We start from the raw sequence: 17,442 nt of genomic DNA on the forward strand, positions 1-17,442 counted from the left end.
GTTGGCCTCCTCGGCTGCGGCCTCGGCTGCTTTCGCCGTTGCGTTTTCAGAGGGGTCAAGGTGCTGCGGTTGGCCGTCCGCTGCAGCTCATTAGGCAGCTGCTGACGGTCCACATGTATCTCCATAATGGGTCTAGACAGCTGCTGGAAGAAATACCCGGGGCTTCCCACATCAATGCCACAGCGTGGGCATAGCAGGCAGACGTTTAGCACACGGAGGAAAGATGGCTGATGAAATGGAAGCTGGAGAATGGAGATGCATCGTAAGAAGCTCGACGCCGTGCGTCGTTCAAAAGCACTTGGACTGCTTTTGTCTTCAACCGTATTTATCCTTGCAACGCGCTTACACGGGAAATACATGCGAGGCCTCACCAAGTCGCTCACACTGAACACGGAGCACCTGAAGTATACGTCACATACAATATTAAAAATGGTAAATACAGGAATGAATAGTATAAAAGGGGCGTTGCTGGAGAGGGAGAGACAGGCTTATTAGGCGGAGGAAGTCTCAAACGTTTTCCACTGAGGGCCACATACTGAATCATCAGAGGATTCGGGGGGGGCACTTTTACATTTTTACACCAACCTGTGTCGATATGTAAATATGTTTTTGTATTTAAAAAAAAAGCACATAAGCACGAATGAATTATGTTTTGAAATTGTTGCAGTTTTTAATTTATTTAACAAATATTTTTCTGTAATATTGTCTTGATTCTCATAATATTTTGACTTTATTATCGTAGTAATATTTTTAGTCTTTAATATTTAAACTAAATTTTTCTTAATATTTTGATTTTATATCAATAAAATATAATAAAATATATATAAAAACATAAAATAAAAAATATAAAATATAATAAATATAATATATTAATATAATATAATATTAATAAAACTAATATTTAGTTAGTTAAACACTCCAGGCTCCCAAGCCACCTCTTCCATTTCCACCGGGGGTGGGGGGCACTAAAAATAAAATGTAATATATATAATAATAATAATAATATAAAATAATATAATATAATAAAATATAATAAAATATTAATAAAACTAATATTTTGTTTTTCCATCCATCCATTTTCATCCTGTTATATTATAACATTAATATTAATATCATAATATTTTGACTTTATTATGGTAGTAATATTTTTACCCTTTAATATTTCAACTCAATTGTTCTTAATATTCAGATTTTATATGAATAAAATATAACAAAATATATATAAAAATATAAAATAAAAAATATAAAATATAATAAATATAAATAAAATATTAATATAATATAATATTAATAAAACTAATATTTAGTTAGTTAAACACTCCAGGGTCCCAAGCCACCTCTTCCATTTCCACCGGGGGCGGGTGGCACCAAGGCTTTCCTAGACCAGCTATGAGACCTACTCCCTCTAGTGTGTCCTAGGTCTGTTTATGGAGGTCGGGGGGTCCGTATCTGGTCAGGCCGTCATGGGTCCAATGCTGATACAACCAGTCCATCAATAATGCCATTGATCCGCCCGACTCTATTTAGACTGTGTGTGTTTGGATTGGTGTGGAATGATGTGTTCAATGTTGTGCTTGTGTGTTTTGATCAGGTGTGTTTAAGCATACTCAACACATGGCATGGGAGACCGGAGGAGAAGTGGAACCCACAGACCTCAAGCTTTTTACAGGTGAGTCGGAGATGGGAATAGATGGCCAAGACCTCGCCATCATCAACGATATTGTCATGTAGCGATGTACGAAACAAAAACCCAAGAAAATCCAGTCTGACACAAGTCATCGAATGAAAAGGGCAACAACACGTTGGCTTCCGTTGTGGGTATCGTCAGGGGTCATGGCCACACGAGTGAATCACATGAACACTTTGGGGTTTGGATGCCAGATGCGCTTCCTGACTCCACTCTGGCCAGAAATCCAACGCATGCCTCTCGCATCTCTGAGCAACCAATCAGGACAGGAGGCCTGCGAGCTGGCTTTGAGGCAAATCCGAAGTTGAATACGAAATCTGACAACAGCCCCAATGCTGCTGTGTGACAGCAACTTCGCTGTAGGTAGAACATCAATATGGGTAGTCATAGGTAGACATCGTCAATATAAAAGGCTTATAGATAGAAGTCATAAATATGAATGGCTTAGGAAATATTTCATGAATGGTCATTGGCACAGGTCATGAGTGGTCCATGGTACCGGTCTTGAGCGGTCGTTGGCACGGGTTGTGAGGGGTCATAGGCACGGGTCGAGTGTGGTCGTTGGCGCGGGTCGGATCGCGAGCGGTCGTAGGCACGGGTCGGGTCGCGAGCGGTCGTAGGCACGGGTCGGGTCGCGAGCGGTCGTAGGCACGGGTCGGGTCGCGAGCGGTCGTAGGCACGGGTCGGGTCGCGAGCGGTCGTAGGCACGGGTCGTAGGCACGGGTCGTAGGCACGGGTCGTAGGCACGGGTCGTAGGCACGGGTCGTAGGCACGGGTCGTAGGCACGGGTCGTAGGCACGGGTCGTAGGCACGGGTCGTAGGCACGGGTCGGGTCGCGAGCGGTCGTAGGCACGGGTCGTAGGCACGGGTCGTAGGCACGGGTCGTGTCGCGAGCGGTCGTAGGCACGGGTCGTGTCGCGAGCGGTCGTAGGCACGGGTCGTGTCGCGAGCGGTCGTAGGCACGGGTCGTGTCGCGAGCGGTCGTAGGCACGGGTCGTGTCGCGAGCGGTCGTAGGCACGGGTCGTGTCGCGAGCGGTCGTAGGCACGGGTCGTAGGCACGGGTCGTAGGCACGGGTCGTAGGCACGGGTCGTAGGCACGGGTCGGGTCGCGAGCGGTCGTAGGCACGGGTCGTAGGCACGGGTCGTAGGCACGGGTCGTAGGCACGGGTCGTAGGCACGGGTCGTAGGCACGGGTCGTAGGCACGGGTCGTAGGCACGGGTCGTAGGCACGGGTCGTAGGCACGGGTCGGGTCGCGAGCGGTCGTAGGCACGGGTCGTCGGCACGGGTCGTCGGCACGGGTCGTCGGCACGGGTCGTCGGCACGGGTCGTCGGCACGGGTCGTCGGCACGGGTCGGGTCGCGAGCGGTTGAATGTGAGTGTGGTGTGAATGTTTGCCCTGTGATTGGCTGGCCACCAGTCCAGGGTGTATCCCGCCTTTCGCCCGAAGACAGCTGGGATAGGCTCCAGCACCCCCGCGATAAGTGGTAGAAAATGAGTGGTAGTATATTTGTGTCATATACTGTAAGTATGCAACACAATATGTTTATATGATTCTATCCTCTGTCATTTGCCGTCCTCCCGTAGGTGCTAGTGTCAGTACAGTCCCTCATCCTGGTGGCCGAGCCCTACTTCAACGAACCAGGCTACGAGCGCTCCCGCGGGACACCCAGCGGCACCCAGAGCTCACGGGAATACGATGGCAACATACGCCAGGCCACCGTCAAGTGGGCCATGCTGGAGCAGATGCGTAACCCCTCGCCGTGCTTCAAAGAGGTAGGATCACTAACACGCTTGTCCATCCGTGTGGAGCGCTATTGGAGGCGTGTCCAGCATCCTATTCCTCCAGCGCTAGGATTTCCTGCAGCCCTCTAAATGGTCCGTGAATAGACTAATGACACCAATCTTTGAATCTGGTCATCCAGGGCAGCCTCATCAAGACCAAGAGTACGCTAAATGGTGAAAGGAGGGCTATTGTGGGGAAATAGTACGTTTATTCTGCTCAGGTTTACTCATTATAGAAAAAAAGGTGGCCATGGACACTGCCTGAAGGAAGGAAGTCAGTTTTTATTTTTTTACTTTTCAAGCGGTTGCAATTTTCTATGCATTTGCTTCACTTTTTTTCACCGTATATTCACACTTTTCACTGGGGATTCATCTCCATTAGATCAGATTCTACTCCATAAACCAGGGGTGGGCAAACTACGGCCCGGGGGCCACATCCGGCCCGCCAAGTGTTTGAATACGGCCCGCCCAATCTTTCCAAAGTATTGAATTTAAAGTCAACATACAACCTGGCATCATGGCCTGAGCCAACCTTTTGATGGTTGTATCAATTTCCTTGTTTGACATGGTCTGTTGTTTACAAAGTGCTCCTGAAAAAAGAGACACAAGCACATAATAATAATACAAATTAAAATAATAATTATTATATTATTATTATAACTATTATGATTATTATATTTATTATATTAATGCTAATTATTATATTAATTATATATAATAATATTGTTATATTTGCATATTTTACATAATAATAATATAATAATTATTATTTTTATTTGATTTTAATTATTATAATATTTTATTATTTTTAAAATATTTAAATATAAATATAAAATAATAAATAATAATAGCAGATTGCATGACAATTTTACAGATACAATAATACCAGGTGGACTGTTACGTGTAAAATATATAGTCGGGGTACAGGCGGGGTACACCCTGGACTGGTGAGCCAGCCAATCCCAGGGCACATATAGACAAACAACCATTCACACTCACATTCATACCTATGGACAATTTGGAGTGGCTAATTAACCTAGCATGTTTTTGGAATGTGGGAGGAAACCGGAGTACCCGGAAAAAAAACCCACGCATGCACGGTGGGAGACCATGCAAGCTGGCTTGAACGCTGGTCTCCTAGCTGTGAGGTCTGCACGCTAACCACTCCTCCACCGCGCAGCTAATCACTGCTAATGAATAATGACTTAAGATGATGGATGATGGCCACATTATATTTAATGGTATTCTGTTTAATCACAGTATTCATTTCAAAGGCAGTACAAGGCGTACAGTACACGGTACTACTTCCATTGGTGTACAATGTGTGTTATTTTTAGTGATTGTGTGCGAGAGTCAAGCTGTAACGGGAGAGCTGAAGGATGCTGCACAACAGCAGGTTGTCAGGTGGAATTAAGGACAATGGCTTGTATGTTGAAATATGGATGGCGTGGAGGTGAACAACACGTATTCACTCGGACCTCACCGCGTGCATGCTGGGAAGGTCTACGTGTGCGCTTAACACGGAGCCCTACAAATATGGAACCGGGTTCAATTCCATATGCTCAAAGGGCATGACCAACGTAGGTTATATTGGAGTATAACATTGGCTGCTTATATAGTTATATATATCATTATATATATAGTTATATATAGTTAAGGAGCTAAACTTTGTGTTTTTTTAATTAGTTACTAGTATCAACATTTATGCCTTTTTGCTCTATACTCCTTATTTCTAAAATCTTTTATTTCTAAAACTTGCTGATATAGTTCATCTTCAAACAGCTAAAATAATGCATAAGGCTAAAAATAAGCAATTAGCTAAAAATGTCATCCAATACTTCTCTATAAGAGAGGAGAAATATGAAAAAAAATTTACTTATAAAAATACAAATAAAAAATAAATAAATGAATAAATAAATATAATAAATTTTATTTATATAAATTTGCTAAATAAAAAAAAATTTACAAATAAAAAAATAAGTAAATGAATAAATAAATAAAATAAATTTGCTAAATACAAGGATGAAGAGTCGTTATCATGTTTAAAAAAACTGTTAAAAAATGTTTAAAAACTTTAACTGTTAAAAAAAATTACCCCCCCCAAAAAATTAATAAAAATGAATAAAATAAATGAATAATAAATAAATAAATTTGCTAAATCCAAGGATGAAGAGTCTTGAACCAGTCATGATGTGCTATATATATCACTATATTCACACTTACTAAAAAATAAAAAAAAATTATAAATTAAAAATAAAATTGTAAATAAAATAAAAATTAAAATAAATAAAATTAAGAAAATAAAGTTTATGGTCATATCACCTCGTACTTTGGTATGTGATGAAAAAAATTATAAAAAAAAAACTTCAATGATATTAGGAAAGCAGGAAGTGAACAAATGTAAGAGTTAGTGATTGTAAAAGTACCAGATGGAGGGGTAGGATTTAATAAGCTTTGCTTCTTCCTACTCCTTTTGGACATGTGGAACTGGGAACTGATTATGGGATGCACTCAATTGGAATCTGATGCATGTTCAAATGAAATCTAACCATTAGCATAAATAGTGCTAAAGCGGCTAAAGCGGCTAAAGCGGCTAAAGCGGCTAAAGCGAAAGGGAACTCCAAAAGCTCGGTCTGGTAGGCGGCGAGTCGAAGTAGGTTGGATACCCGAGGCCTCGGCGTGTTACTGATCGGAATAGCCAAATCCACGAATAACTACCTTTTACGTGATTCACTGGTGACCTTGACACGTCATGCAACAGACGCTTCCACTCCACGTATCCATTCCTCGGCCTCCTCCCTGGCTTGCCCTGTGGAATAATGAGTGGGCGGCATTACCTCAAAGGTCACTGAGTTTATCCAGCGAGCCTGATATTGGCCTGCACATATATTCCAGCTGTGCACGACGGTGTTAGCACATGCGTGCACGTGTGTCCTTAAGGCCACCGTTTGCATAAAGAATTCTTCTTTTTTTTTCCGACCGTGATTGATGGCCGTGTCCAAATACCAAAAGTCAAATGGCTCCTTGCCGGAGCTCCGTGGAGCCCGAGGGAAAAGGGCCTCGCTCCACCTCCATATGTTGACCGTGTCCGTGCATAATGGCAGCCATTAGCCTGCCTCCTCAATGTACATCACCAGCCATACGTACAGTTCCATGCAGATGCTTCACATACACATCATGGAGATGAATGCCTTGTAATAATCATAATAATAATAATAATAATAATAATAATCTATTTAAAAACATTATGAACAATCAATAAATGTAAACATTTAATATTAAAAAATCATGTAAATCTAAATATCATGTAAAGGAAAATATATTCCAATAATAATTGTTATAATTATAGTTATTATTATAAAATTAATAATAATAATAATTCTATTTTAAAACAACATTATGAACATTCAATAAATGTAAACATTTAATATTAAAAAATCATGTAAATCTAAATATGATGTAATGGGAAATGTATTCCAATAATAATAATTGATAATAACAATAATAATAATTATATTTAAAAACATCATGAACAATCAATAAATGTAAACATTTATTAAAAAATAATGTAAATCTAAATATCATGCAAAGGGAAATATATTCCAATAATAATTATTATAATTATAGTTATTATTATGAAAGTAATAATAATAATAATAATAATAATAATAATAATAATAATAATTCTATTTAAAAAAAACATGAACATTCAATAAATGTAAACATTTAATATTACAAAATTATGTAAATCTAAATATGATGTAATGGGAAATGTATTCCAATAATAATAATTGATAATAATAATAATTATATTTAAAAACATCATGAACAATGAATAAATGTAAACATTTATTAAAAATAATGTAAATCTAAATATCATGTAAAGGGAAATATATTCCAATAATAATTATTATAATTATAGTTATTATTATGAAAGTAATAATAATAATAATAATTCTATTTAAAAAAAACATTATGAACAATCAAATGAATCTAAATATAATGCAAAGGGAAATATATTCCAATAATAATAATTATTATTATTATTATATTTAAAAACATTATGAACAATCAATAAACAAGGAAATATATTCCAAAAATAATAATTATTATTATAGTTATTATAATTATAGTAATAATTATAATAATAATTCTATTAAAAAACATTGTGAACAATCAATAAATGTAGACATTTAATATTAAAAAATCATGTAAATCTAAATATGATGTAAAGGGAAATATATTCCAATTGAGAAAAATGATTATGAAATATTGGCACAAGATGCATTGTGATTGTGAATGTAGTACTCTACCTTGGCCACTAGGTGTCAGTAACTGTTCAGTGAGACAGGCACCAGGTATGATCACCACAACAGGCATGTATTGCCAGGCGCTGTAATATAATAATAATAATAATAATAATAATAACAATAACAGGGGCTACTGTTCGCTACCACGTCACCTCCTGTCCTCCGCCCACAACTAAGGCTCCTCGCCATGGTGTGTTTGCAGGTGATCCACAAGCATTTCTTCCTGAAGAGAACGGAGATCATGTCTCAGTGCGAGGAATGGATCAGCGACATTCAGCAGTACAGCAGCGACAAGAGAGTAGGACGCACCATGTCCCATCATGCCGCCGCGCTCAAGGTTCGTGCTGCTGTGTTGCATCGTTCCTTCCATTTCTAACATTAGCATCGCCGCTTGTTTGCCTCTTGAAACATTAGCATCAGCGCTTGTTTGCCTCTTGAAACATTAGCATCGGCGCTTGTTTGCCATTTGAAACATTAGCATCGGCGCTTGTTTGCCATTTGAAACATTAGCATCAATGCTTGTTTGCCACTGGAAACATTAGCATCAGCGCTTGTTTGCCACTGGAAACATTAGCATCTGCGCTTGTTTGCTATTTGAAACATTAGCATCAGCGACTGTTTGATATTTGAAACTTTAGCATCAGCGACTGTTTGCTATTTGAAACATTAGCATCTGCGACTGTTTGCTATTTGAAACATTAGCATCTGCGACTGTTTGCTATTTGAAACGTTAGCATCAATGCTTGTTTGCCACTGGAAACATTAGCATCAATGCTTGTTTGCCACTGGAAACATTAGCATCAATGCTTGTTTGCCACTTGAAACATTAGCATCAGCGACTGTTTGCTATTTGAAACATTAGCATCAGCGACTGTTTGCTATTTGAAACATTAGCATCAGCGACTGTTTGCTATTTGAAACATTAGCATCAGCGACTGTTTGCTATTTGAAACATTAGCATCAGCGACTGTTTGCTATTTTAAACATTAGCATCTGCGACTGTTTGCTATTTGAAACATTAGCATCAATGCTTGTTTGCTATTTGAAACATTAGCATCAATGCTTGTTTGCCACTGGAAACATTAGCATCAATGCTTGTTTGCCACTTGAAATATTAGCATCAGCGACTGTTTGCTATTTGAAACATTAGCATCAGCGACTGTTTGCTATTTGAAACATTAGCATCTGCGACTGTTTGCTATTTGAAACTTTAGCATCAGCGACTGTTTGATATTTGAAACATTAGCATCAATGCTTGTTTGCTATTTGAAACATTAGCATCAATGCTTGTTTGCCACTGGAAACATTAGCATCAATGCTTGTTTGCCACTGGAAACATTAGCATCAATGCTTGTTTGCCACTTGAAACATTAGCATCAGCGACTGTTTGCTATTTGAAACATTAGCATCAGCGACTGTTTGATATTTGAAACTTTAGCATCAGCGACTGTTTGCTATTTGAAACATTAGCATCTGCGACTGTTTGCTATTTGAAACATTAGCATCAATGCTTGTTTGCTATTTGAAACATTAGCATCAATGCTTGTTTGTCACTGGAAACATTAGCATCAATGCTTGTTTGCCACTGGAAACATTAGCATCAATGCTTGTTTGCCACTGGAAACATTAGCATCAGCGCTTGTTTGCTATTTGAAACATTAGCATCAGCGACTGTTTGCTATTTGAAACATTAGCATCTGCAACTGTTTGCTATTTGAAACTTTAGCATCAGCGACTGTTTGATATTTGAAACTTTAGCATCAGCGACTGTTTGCTATTTGAAACATTAGCATCAATGCTTGTTTGCTATTTGAAACATTAGCATCAATGCTTGTTTGCCACTGGAAACATTAGCATCAGCGCTTGTTTGCCACTTGAAATATTAGCATCTGCGCTTGTTTGCTATTCGAAACATTAGCATCGGCGCTTGTTTGCTATTCGAAACGTTAGCATCGGCGCTTGTTTGCTATTTGAAACATTAGCATCAGCGCTTGTTTGCTATTGAAACGTTAGCATCGGCGCCTGTTTGCTATTTGAAACGTTAGCATCGGCGCCTGTTTGCTATTTGAAACGTTAGCATCGGCGCCTGTTTGCTATTGAAACATTAGCATCAGCACCTGTTTGCTATTGAAACATTAGCATCGGCGCCTGTTTGATAATTGTAACATTAGCATCAGCGCTTGTTTGCTATTTGAAACATTAGCATCAGCACCTGTTTATTTGTAACATTAGCATCAGTGCTTGTTTGCTATTTGAAACGTTAGCATCATCGCTTGTTTTGCTCCCATTTGTTTGCATTTTGAACATCTACTAAGAACCTCCTTAAGATCCAAGAGTGCAAAATGTCAATTCTGATCTTAAAGTTTAGTTCCGGACTCTACGTCACATTAAAAATCTGTATACTTTTTTGTTTATGTTTGTTATATATATATATATATATATATATATATATTGTTTGTTATGTTTGTTGTTTTTGCTACAGCGTCACACGGCTCAGCTCCGAGAGGAACTACTGAAGCTTCCCTGCCCAGACGGTCTGGAAGCGGACGGCGACGAGTTCTCGGAGAAGAGCGCGGCCCTCATCCTCAAAGAGATGCCCGGCGGCCAGGATTTGGAGAAACCCGGGGGCAGTCAGGACGACCCCGTCGGCGGCGAGGGCCAGCTATGATCCTTCCATGACGACGACGATGACCCTCGCTAGAGACTCGAGGCTTTCCGGGAGCACAAGTCGCCAGTTTGTCAATATTTGTATGTACAAAATGTAATAGTATAATAGCGGAAGACGGCCTCCAGAGGAACTCTGAACTATGCTACGCCCCTTAATCCACGGACTTTTATCCACCCTGAGAAAAAAGCTTGTCCACATGTTGTGCTTTTCTTTTGTCAAATAACCACTGATTGGTATCTTATCCGACATCTTCATGTATACAGAACATCAAATAATATAAGGGAAGCCTTTAGAATGTTTACCAAATTTTAATTGACCCCCGACCCCAAACTGTCCTTATGACTGTTAGAGCCAGAAGGGACGTTTATCAAGGATGTATAGCGATCGTTCTTTCGTGAGGAAATAAACGCCTACCAGAATCCCATCACGACAACAAATCCCTTCTCTGGTCATCTCTTGCTTGGTTTGATATCTCTGGGATCATAATCCACGTCCGCTGTCCTCCCGTCAGGAGTCGGCGAGGACTGGTGCATGTCGTATGTATGTGTATGTGTGTGTGTGTGTGTGTCTTTATGTGTGTGTGTGAGCAACAATCCCCTGTGAGATACAAAGCTGTGATGTGCCTTTGATTGACACCACACCACCAAATACTCCAGTATATACCGTGTACCTTTATCAATTCTTTGCTGTTTTTACAGGATGAATTCTGAATTGTGCGCCGTCTTGACATTTAAAACTGCTTGGATCTTTTTTCTATTATGTTGAACTTCAGTGAACAAAAAGATGCACTTTCTATTTTAATCACTCCCTTGGACAGCCGCTTATTCCTTTTGCTAGGACATTAAAGGATGCTTGAAAATATTCAGCCATTGTGACCGGACTGTTTTCATTTTTCACCAAAATACCACCGAGCATGAAGGACACGTCCAAAAAAAAGAATCGCTCATCATATTCAAGTATCAGGAAAATAAAGTTGGTTATTTACTAAAAGTCATTGTGGGATGAGACTTGCAAAAAAAACACTTAAGTAAAATTTAATGAAGTCAAATTACCAAAAAAAAAAGTTGCAATATTGTGAGAATAAGGTTGTCAATTTACAGAAAAAATTGTACAAAAAAAGACTGAAGTAAAACTTGTACATTTGAGAATAAAGTCAAATTACAAAAAAAGTTGCAATAATAAGAATAAAGTCAAATTACAAAAAAAGTTGCAATGTTGTGAGAATAAAGTTGTAAATTTACAGAAAAAAATTCTACAAAAAAATCATAAATTTACCACAAAAAATTGACAAAGTTGTACATTTACAAAAAAGTAATAAGATATAAAAGAATAAAGTTGTGAATTTACAAGGAATTAAATTAAATAGTCAGAAATTTACCAAAAGCCATATATATGAGAATATATATAAGTATTCTCATATGAGAAAGTAAACTTTAAAAAAGTAATAGAACAAGAATAATGTTGTAAATTAAATTTTTTAAAAATTTCAATTTTAATTTATATATATATTTATATATATATTAAAAAAAAATTAAATTTAAACATTTTTAAAAAGGGCAAAATCCAAAGATATGATTACAACAGCAACCAACAAATTCAGGGCAAAATCTCAACAATATTTAATCATCAATTAATGAACAATTTCAAGTAAAAAGAATGAATATCAATATCGCTATCCGTATCGGATCGATAGCAAAATTTGCCGTATCGCTCGGCCCTGCTTGCTACATTTCGGTGGCTAACTGCTAATCGTTGTTGTTATGTTTCAGTGTAGGTCAATAGGAACTATTTCAATTTCTTGAAATGCCAGCATTGCCGATGCCGATACTTTTGACTTGGAATTTCTTAAAAAAAGAATTTTGTATCAAAATACTTGCTTGAAAATACTGTATAAAAAGTACCTTTCGTATCTGTAGTGTCGATGTTTGGATTGCCCCTCCCTCCCCTGGTTGAAGGCACACGAGGCTGGAGTCACGTGTTCCCAGAATGCAACGCGCAGCTGTCATGGCCGCGCACTGTGGTTCCACACCGCACATGGGGAGGAAATAAAAACATAGGTGCCGTTTGAGTGAAACACGTTTTTTGACCAGTCGTTTCTGTTTAGATTTGTACTTTTGGAAAACAATCTTTAAACCTGTTAAACCGGAAACAGCTCCACTGCAGCAGGGAAGTCGTCGCCATTAACGATGCTAGTCGACGTGCAGCTTTCCATCCTCCGAGGCTTCCTGTCACCCAGCGAGGCGGAGGAATGGAAGCAGAACATCTTCACTATTTCAGGTAAGAACCACATGATTATATTGGTGCTTTGTGTGTGTTTGCCACCGCGTTACGCTGGAGTGGATGCCTTGCTACATTTCGTTCAATAATTCACTATTTTAATAACACTCATCAGCACTTAGCTAATGGCGGTGTGCCATAAATCATTGAACTATACCTGCCTTTTCACGTCTATCCCTGCCTAACGGGAACGTTTATATTCCGACAATGTTTAAGATAGCCCAACTTAAAAGAATCAAACATCCCTACGTTGTAAAAATAATGTTCAGTGGGACAGAACAACTGCAGCAAATATGTACATTAGCACTCAATGACGTCATCAAAGCGCACCTTTATGCATTCCCGCATAATATGTGCATTTGGGAGCGAATACACAATGATAGTCGTACAATGGTGCATTCAAGGACCGTCGAACAAAGTCGCCACTCGCAAAAAAGAACAACAAAACATGCAAAAACATTTAGAAAGGTATTTCTAAATGTATATTATGTTTAAAATAAAACAATAGCCTATATTTATAACGTATCATTGTGGTCGGGTTCACACCTGCCTAACGCCACAGGTATCAAATCAAGGCCCGGGGGCTGGATTTGGCACGTAAAAGCCTGGCGATAATGCGGGTAAAAAAAAAAAACAAGTGTGGTTAGCGCGCAGACCTCACAGCTAGGAGACCAGGGTTCAATTCCACCCTCTGTGTGGAGTTTGCATGTTCTCCCATGTGCATGCGTGGGTTTTCTCCGGGTACTCCGGTTTCCTCCCACATTCCAAAAACATGCTAGGTTAATTAGCCACTCCAAATTGTCCATAGGTATGAATGTGAGTGTGAATGGTTGTTTGTCTATATGTGCCCTGGGATTGCCTGGCCATTTCATTATTATTATTATTTTTTTAATTTTTATTTTTTTTATTTTGTTTTTATTTATTTTATTAATTTTGTTTTTATTTATTTCTTAAATTAAATTTTTATTTCTATTTTTATCAGATTCCAATTGAGTGCATCCCATAATCATTTCCCAGTTCCACATGTCCAAAAGGATTTAAGTTTTGTTGTTTATTTTTATTTTCATTATTTTTATTATTATTTTTTTAATTTTAATTTTTTTGTTTTTATTTTGTTTTTATTTATTTTATTAATTTTGTTTTTATTTATTTCTTAAATAAAATTTAATGCGGGTAAAAAAAAACAAGTGTGGTTAGCGCGCAGACCTCACAGCTAGGAGACCAGGGTTCAATTCCACACTCTGTGTGGAGTTTGCATGTTCTCCCATGTGCATGCGTGGGTTTTCTCCGGGTACTCCGGTTTCCTCCCACATTCCAAAAACATGCTAGGTTAATTAGCCACTCCAAATTGTCCATAGGTATGAATGTGAGTGTGAATGGTTGTTTGTCTATATGTGCCCTGGGATTGGCTGGCCATTTCATTATTATTATTATTTTTTTAATTTTTATTTTTTTTATTTTGTTTTTATTTGTTATTAATTTTGTTTTTATTTATTTCTTAAATTAAATTTTTATTTCTATTTTTATCAGATTCCAATTGAGTGCATCCCATAATCAGTTCCCAGTTCCACATGTCCAAAAGGATTTAAGTTTTGTTGTTTATTTTTATTTTCATTATTTTTATTTTTTTTTTTTAATTTTAATTTTTTTGTTTTTATTTTGTTTTTATTTATTTTATTAATTTTGTTTTTATTTATTTCTTAAATTAAATTTAATGCGGGTAAAAAAAAAAACAAGTGTGGTTAGCGCGCAGACCTCACAGCTAGGAGACCAGGGTTCAATTCCGCCCTCTGTGTGGAGTTTGCATGTTCTCCCCGTGCATGCGTGGGTTTTCTCCGGGTACTCCGGTTTCCTCCCACATTCCAAAAACATGCTAGGTTAATTAGCCACTCCAAATTGTCCATAGGTATGAATGTGAGTGTGAATGGTTGTTTGTCTATATATGTGCCCTGGGATTGGCTGGCCACCAGTCCAGCGCCTCAAGACAGCTGGGATAGGCTCCAGCACTTTCTGCGACCCTTGTGAAGATAAGCGGTAGAAGATGAATGAATGAATTTTCCTAGTTGGAGTAAAGAAAACCTGTTGAAGACCTTCCAAGAACAGGTTTTAACATTGTTAGAGCCCTGCAGACATTAAATAACAGCCCTATAGTCATTTTTATATAGTCATATTACTGAATATTGTAGACTTGAAAGTTCCTTGTTGTTTCTTCCATGTAATGTGGGTCAATTGCATGCTATTAAAAAATACGTACAGTATCACGTACATACAGTATACGTACAGTATGCATGCATTAAGTGATCAAAACTATTGATTCATCTGGCCTCCCTGTTGCCTCTCACACGTAATCCAACTGTGGATTGTGTTCCCTGTCGCTTAATAACCGCAACCCCGTGAAACGTTATGAATTATCCGGTCATTGGAATACCGCCGCCTCGTTTTCCATAATTGCCGCCATTTCATCAGCGGACACGGAGAACCAGCTGAAATGTTATTAAACACTCGGCCATTTCTCAGGCTTTCATTTTCTCCCTCATAAAACCAGAGCACCTCCTTTGCCTCGTCGTCGTCGTCCCCCACCACCCACCCACCCCCCCCCCCCCCCCAAGCCCAGTGACAGTGCTATTATAGCAGCAATAAAAATAAAATTTAATTTTTATTTTTATTTCTATTTTTATCAGATTCCAATTGAGTGCATCCCATAATCAGTTCCCAGTTCCACATGTCCAAAAGGATTTAAGTTTTGTTGTTTATTTTTATTTTCATTATTTTTATTTGTTTATTTTTTTGTTTTTATTTTGTTTTTATTTATTTTATTAATTTTGTTTTTATTTATTTCTTAAATAAAATTTTTATTTCTATTTTTATCAGATTCCAATTGAGTGCATCCCATAATCAGTTCCCAGTTCCACATGTCCAAAAGGATTTAAGTTTTGTTGTTTATTTTTATTTTCATTATTTTTATTATTTTTTTAATTTTTATTTTTTTGTTTTTATTTTGTTTTTATTTATTTTATTAATTTTGTTTTTATTTATTTTTTTTAATTTAATTTTTATTTCTATTTTTATCAGATTCCAATTGAGTGCATCCCATAATCAGTTCCCAGTTCCACATGTCCAAAAGGAGTAGGAAGAAGCAAAGCTTATTAAATCCTACCCCTCCATCTGGTACTTTTACCATCACTAACATTTGTTCACTTCCTGCTTTCCATAATACAGTTTAAGGGTTTTTTTGGGTTGTTTTTTTTTTTAGATAATAATATACCCCGTACCAAAGTACTCTGTGATATGAGCATCCAATGCCATAATGTGTACCATAGTGCGTGTCAATATAGTGATATATATAACACATCATGACTGGTTCAAGATCAAATGTGGGTGATAATTAATCAATTATCGCTGTTCAAAAGAAGCACAATTGTTACATGTTATTATCTTATTATGTTATTATCCCGGGGTTTCATTACGTCTGCACAGAAATAAAAAGCTAATGCGTGCGGCCTGGGATGTTAAGGAGGGACCAGTTCCCAATCCGTCTTCCAGGCTGGAAAACAAGTGAATCATCGAAGAAGCCAAAATGTTACCAAGAATGTGGATTCAATGTCATTTCTGTCAGGCATTGACACTGTCAGGATCTCTTGATGGCAAAGGCAAAAAGGCTTTCTCTCTTTGAACGCGGCGGGATTGTTGAGCTGCACAGGCAAGGCTTCTCGCAGCCGAGGTTGGACGCAGGAAGACGGTCATTTGAAGCATCTTCAGACATCCTGAAGGTTATGGAAACGGACGTCAAGTGGTAGACGCAAAACAACAACAAAAAACATGTCCGAAACACGCGACCATCGGCGGTCCAGATGAAGGTTGTTACTGACAAAAAAGAAATGACAAAAGTGACAAAAAAGAAAAAAAAAATACAAAAAATTTATTAGAAAATTATATTTTAAATTAAATTTTAAATATGTTCTAAATTATATTAGAAGTGAAAAATATAAAAATTTATTTTTTATAAAAAATATAAAAATTTAAAATTAAAAATTTATAAAAAATAAAAAAAATATTTTTTTAAATATATATTTTTTTAATTTAAAAAAAAAGTTAATTTAAAAATAATAATATTTTTTATAATAATTTATGATAATTGTTTTTCATTTAAATTTAAAAAAAAACTTAAATTATGTGTTTTTGTTAACTTCACATAATGTGTATGTTTCCCATTTTTAGTTGGGAAGTTCCAAATAAGACTGGGGGGGGACAAAATTTTGAAAAAAAAAACCCAAACTTTTTTTTATTACACCCTTGGAATGCGTATAGTGTGGGAACTATTTTACTACGTTGCACTCTTCTGCACTCTGTGTGTATGCTATCAGCCCCGCCTCCACCCACCAAAACAAAGAGGCTGTATGACTGACAAAATAATAATACATTTTATTTGTATAGCGCTTTTTAAAGTACTCAAAGACGCTTTACAGAAAAAATAGAGTTGAATAAAAGCAAGTAAAAGACAAATTAAAATACAACATTAATTTGTTTATACACAATTAAAACATGGGGTCTCACTCTGTTCATGCCCTTGTTCTACGGAACAAGCGTGCCAAGGTGCCGAGTGAATCCTCTTCCTGCCTGGAGTTAAACTGATCCCAGCAAAACGACGGAGTCTAAATTTCATTTATCGTGTGATTTGGACACTCGGCTGACTCCGATGATTCCGCTTTCCCACAT

At 37.6% G+C, this 17,442-nt stretch overlaps 2 protein-coding genes across 8 annotated transcripts in view; both read left to right on the forward strand.

Moving 5' to 3' along the window:
• Positions 1 to 11,455, forward strand: part of birc6 (baculoviral IAP repeat containing 6) — an 87,077-nt gene extending 75,622 nt beyond the window's left edge. For 5 of the 6 annotated variants that reach the window (XM_058057913.1, XM_058057915.1, XM_058057914.1 and 2 more), the window contains 4 exons: positions 1,592 to 1,669; positions 3,274 to 3,462; positions 7,984 to 8,118; positions 10,264 to 11,455. In XM_058057913.1, the coding sequence (XP_057913896.1) occupies positions 1,592 to 1,669; positions 3,274 to 3,462; positions 7,984 to 8,118; positions 10,264 to 10,449 (588 nt within the window). In that variant the 3' untranslated portion in view covers positions 10,450 to 11,455. The remainder of the gene's footprint in view (positions 1 to 1,591; positions 1,670 to 3,273; positions 3,463 to 7,983; positions 8,119 to 10,263) is intronic. The other variant, XM_058057919.1, reaches the window with a different exon arrangement.
• A 925-nt stretch (positions 11,456 to 12,380) lies between these two features.
• The window catches only part of ttc27 (tetratricopeptide repeat domain 27), a 44,704-nt gene continuing 39,642 nt past the window's right edge, over positions 12,381 to 17,442 (forward strand). The window contains exons 1-2 of one of the 2 annotated variants that reach the window (XM_058057921.1): positions 12,381 to 12,506; positions 12,602 to 12,726. In XM_058057921.1, the coding sequence (XP_057913904.1) occupies positions 12,636 to 12,726 (91 nt within the window). In that variant the 5' untranslated portion in view covers positions 12,381 to 12,506; positions 12,602 to 12,635. Of the gene's footprint in view, positions 12,727 to 17,442 lie in introns of both variants that reach the window. The other variant, XM_058057920.1, reaches the window with a different exon arrangement.

Source organism: Doryrhamphus excisus, chromosome 19 (genome assembly GCF_030265055.1).
Source record: "Doryrhamphus excisus isolate RoL2022-K1 chromosome 19, RoL_Dexc_1.0, whole genome shotgun sequence".
NCBI lineage: Eukaryota > Metazoa > Chordata > Actinopteri > Syngnathiformes > Syngnathidae > Doryrhamphus > Doryrhamphus excisus.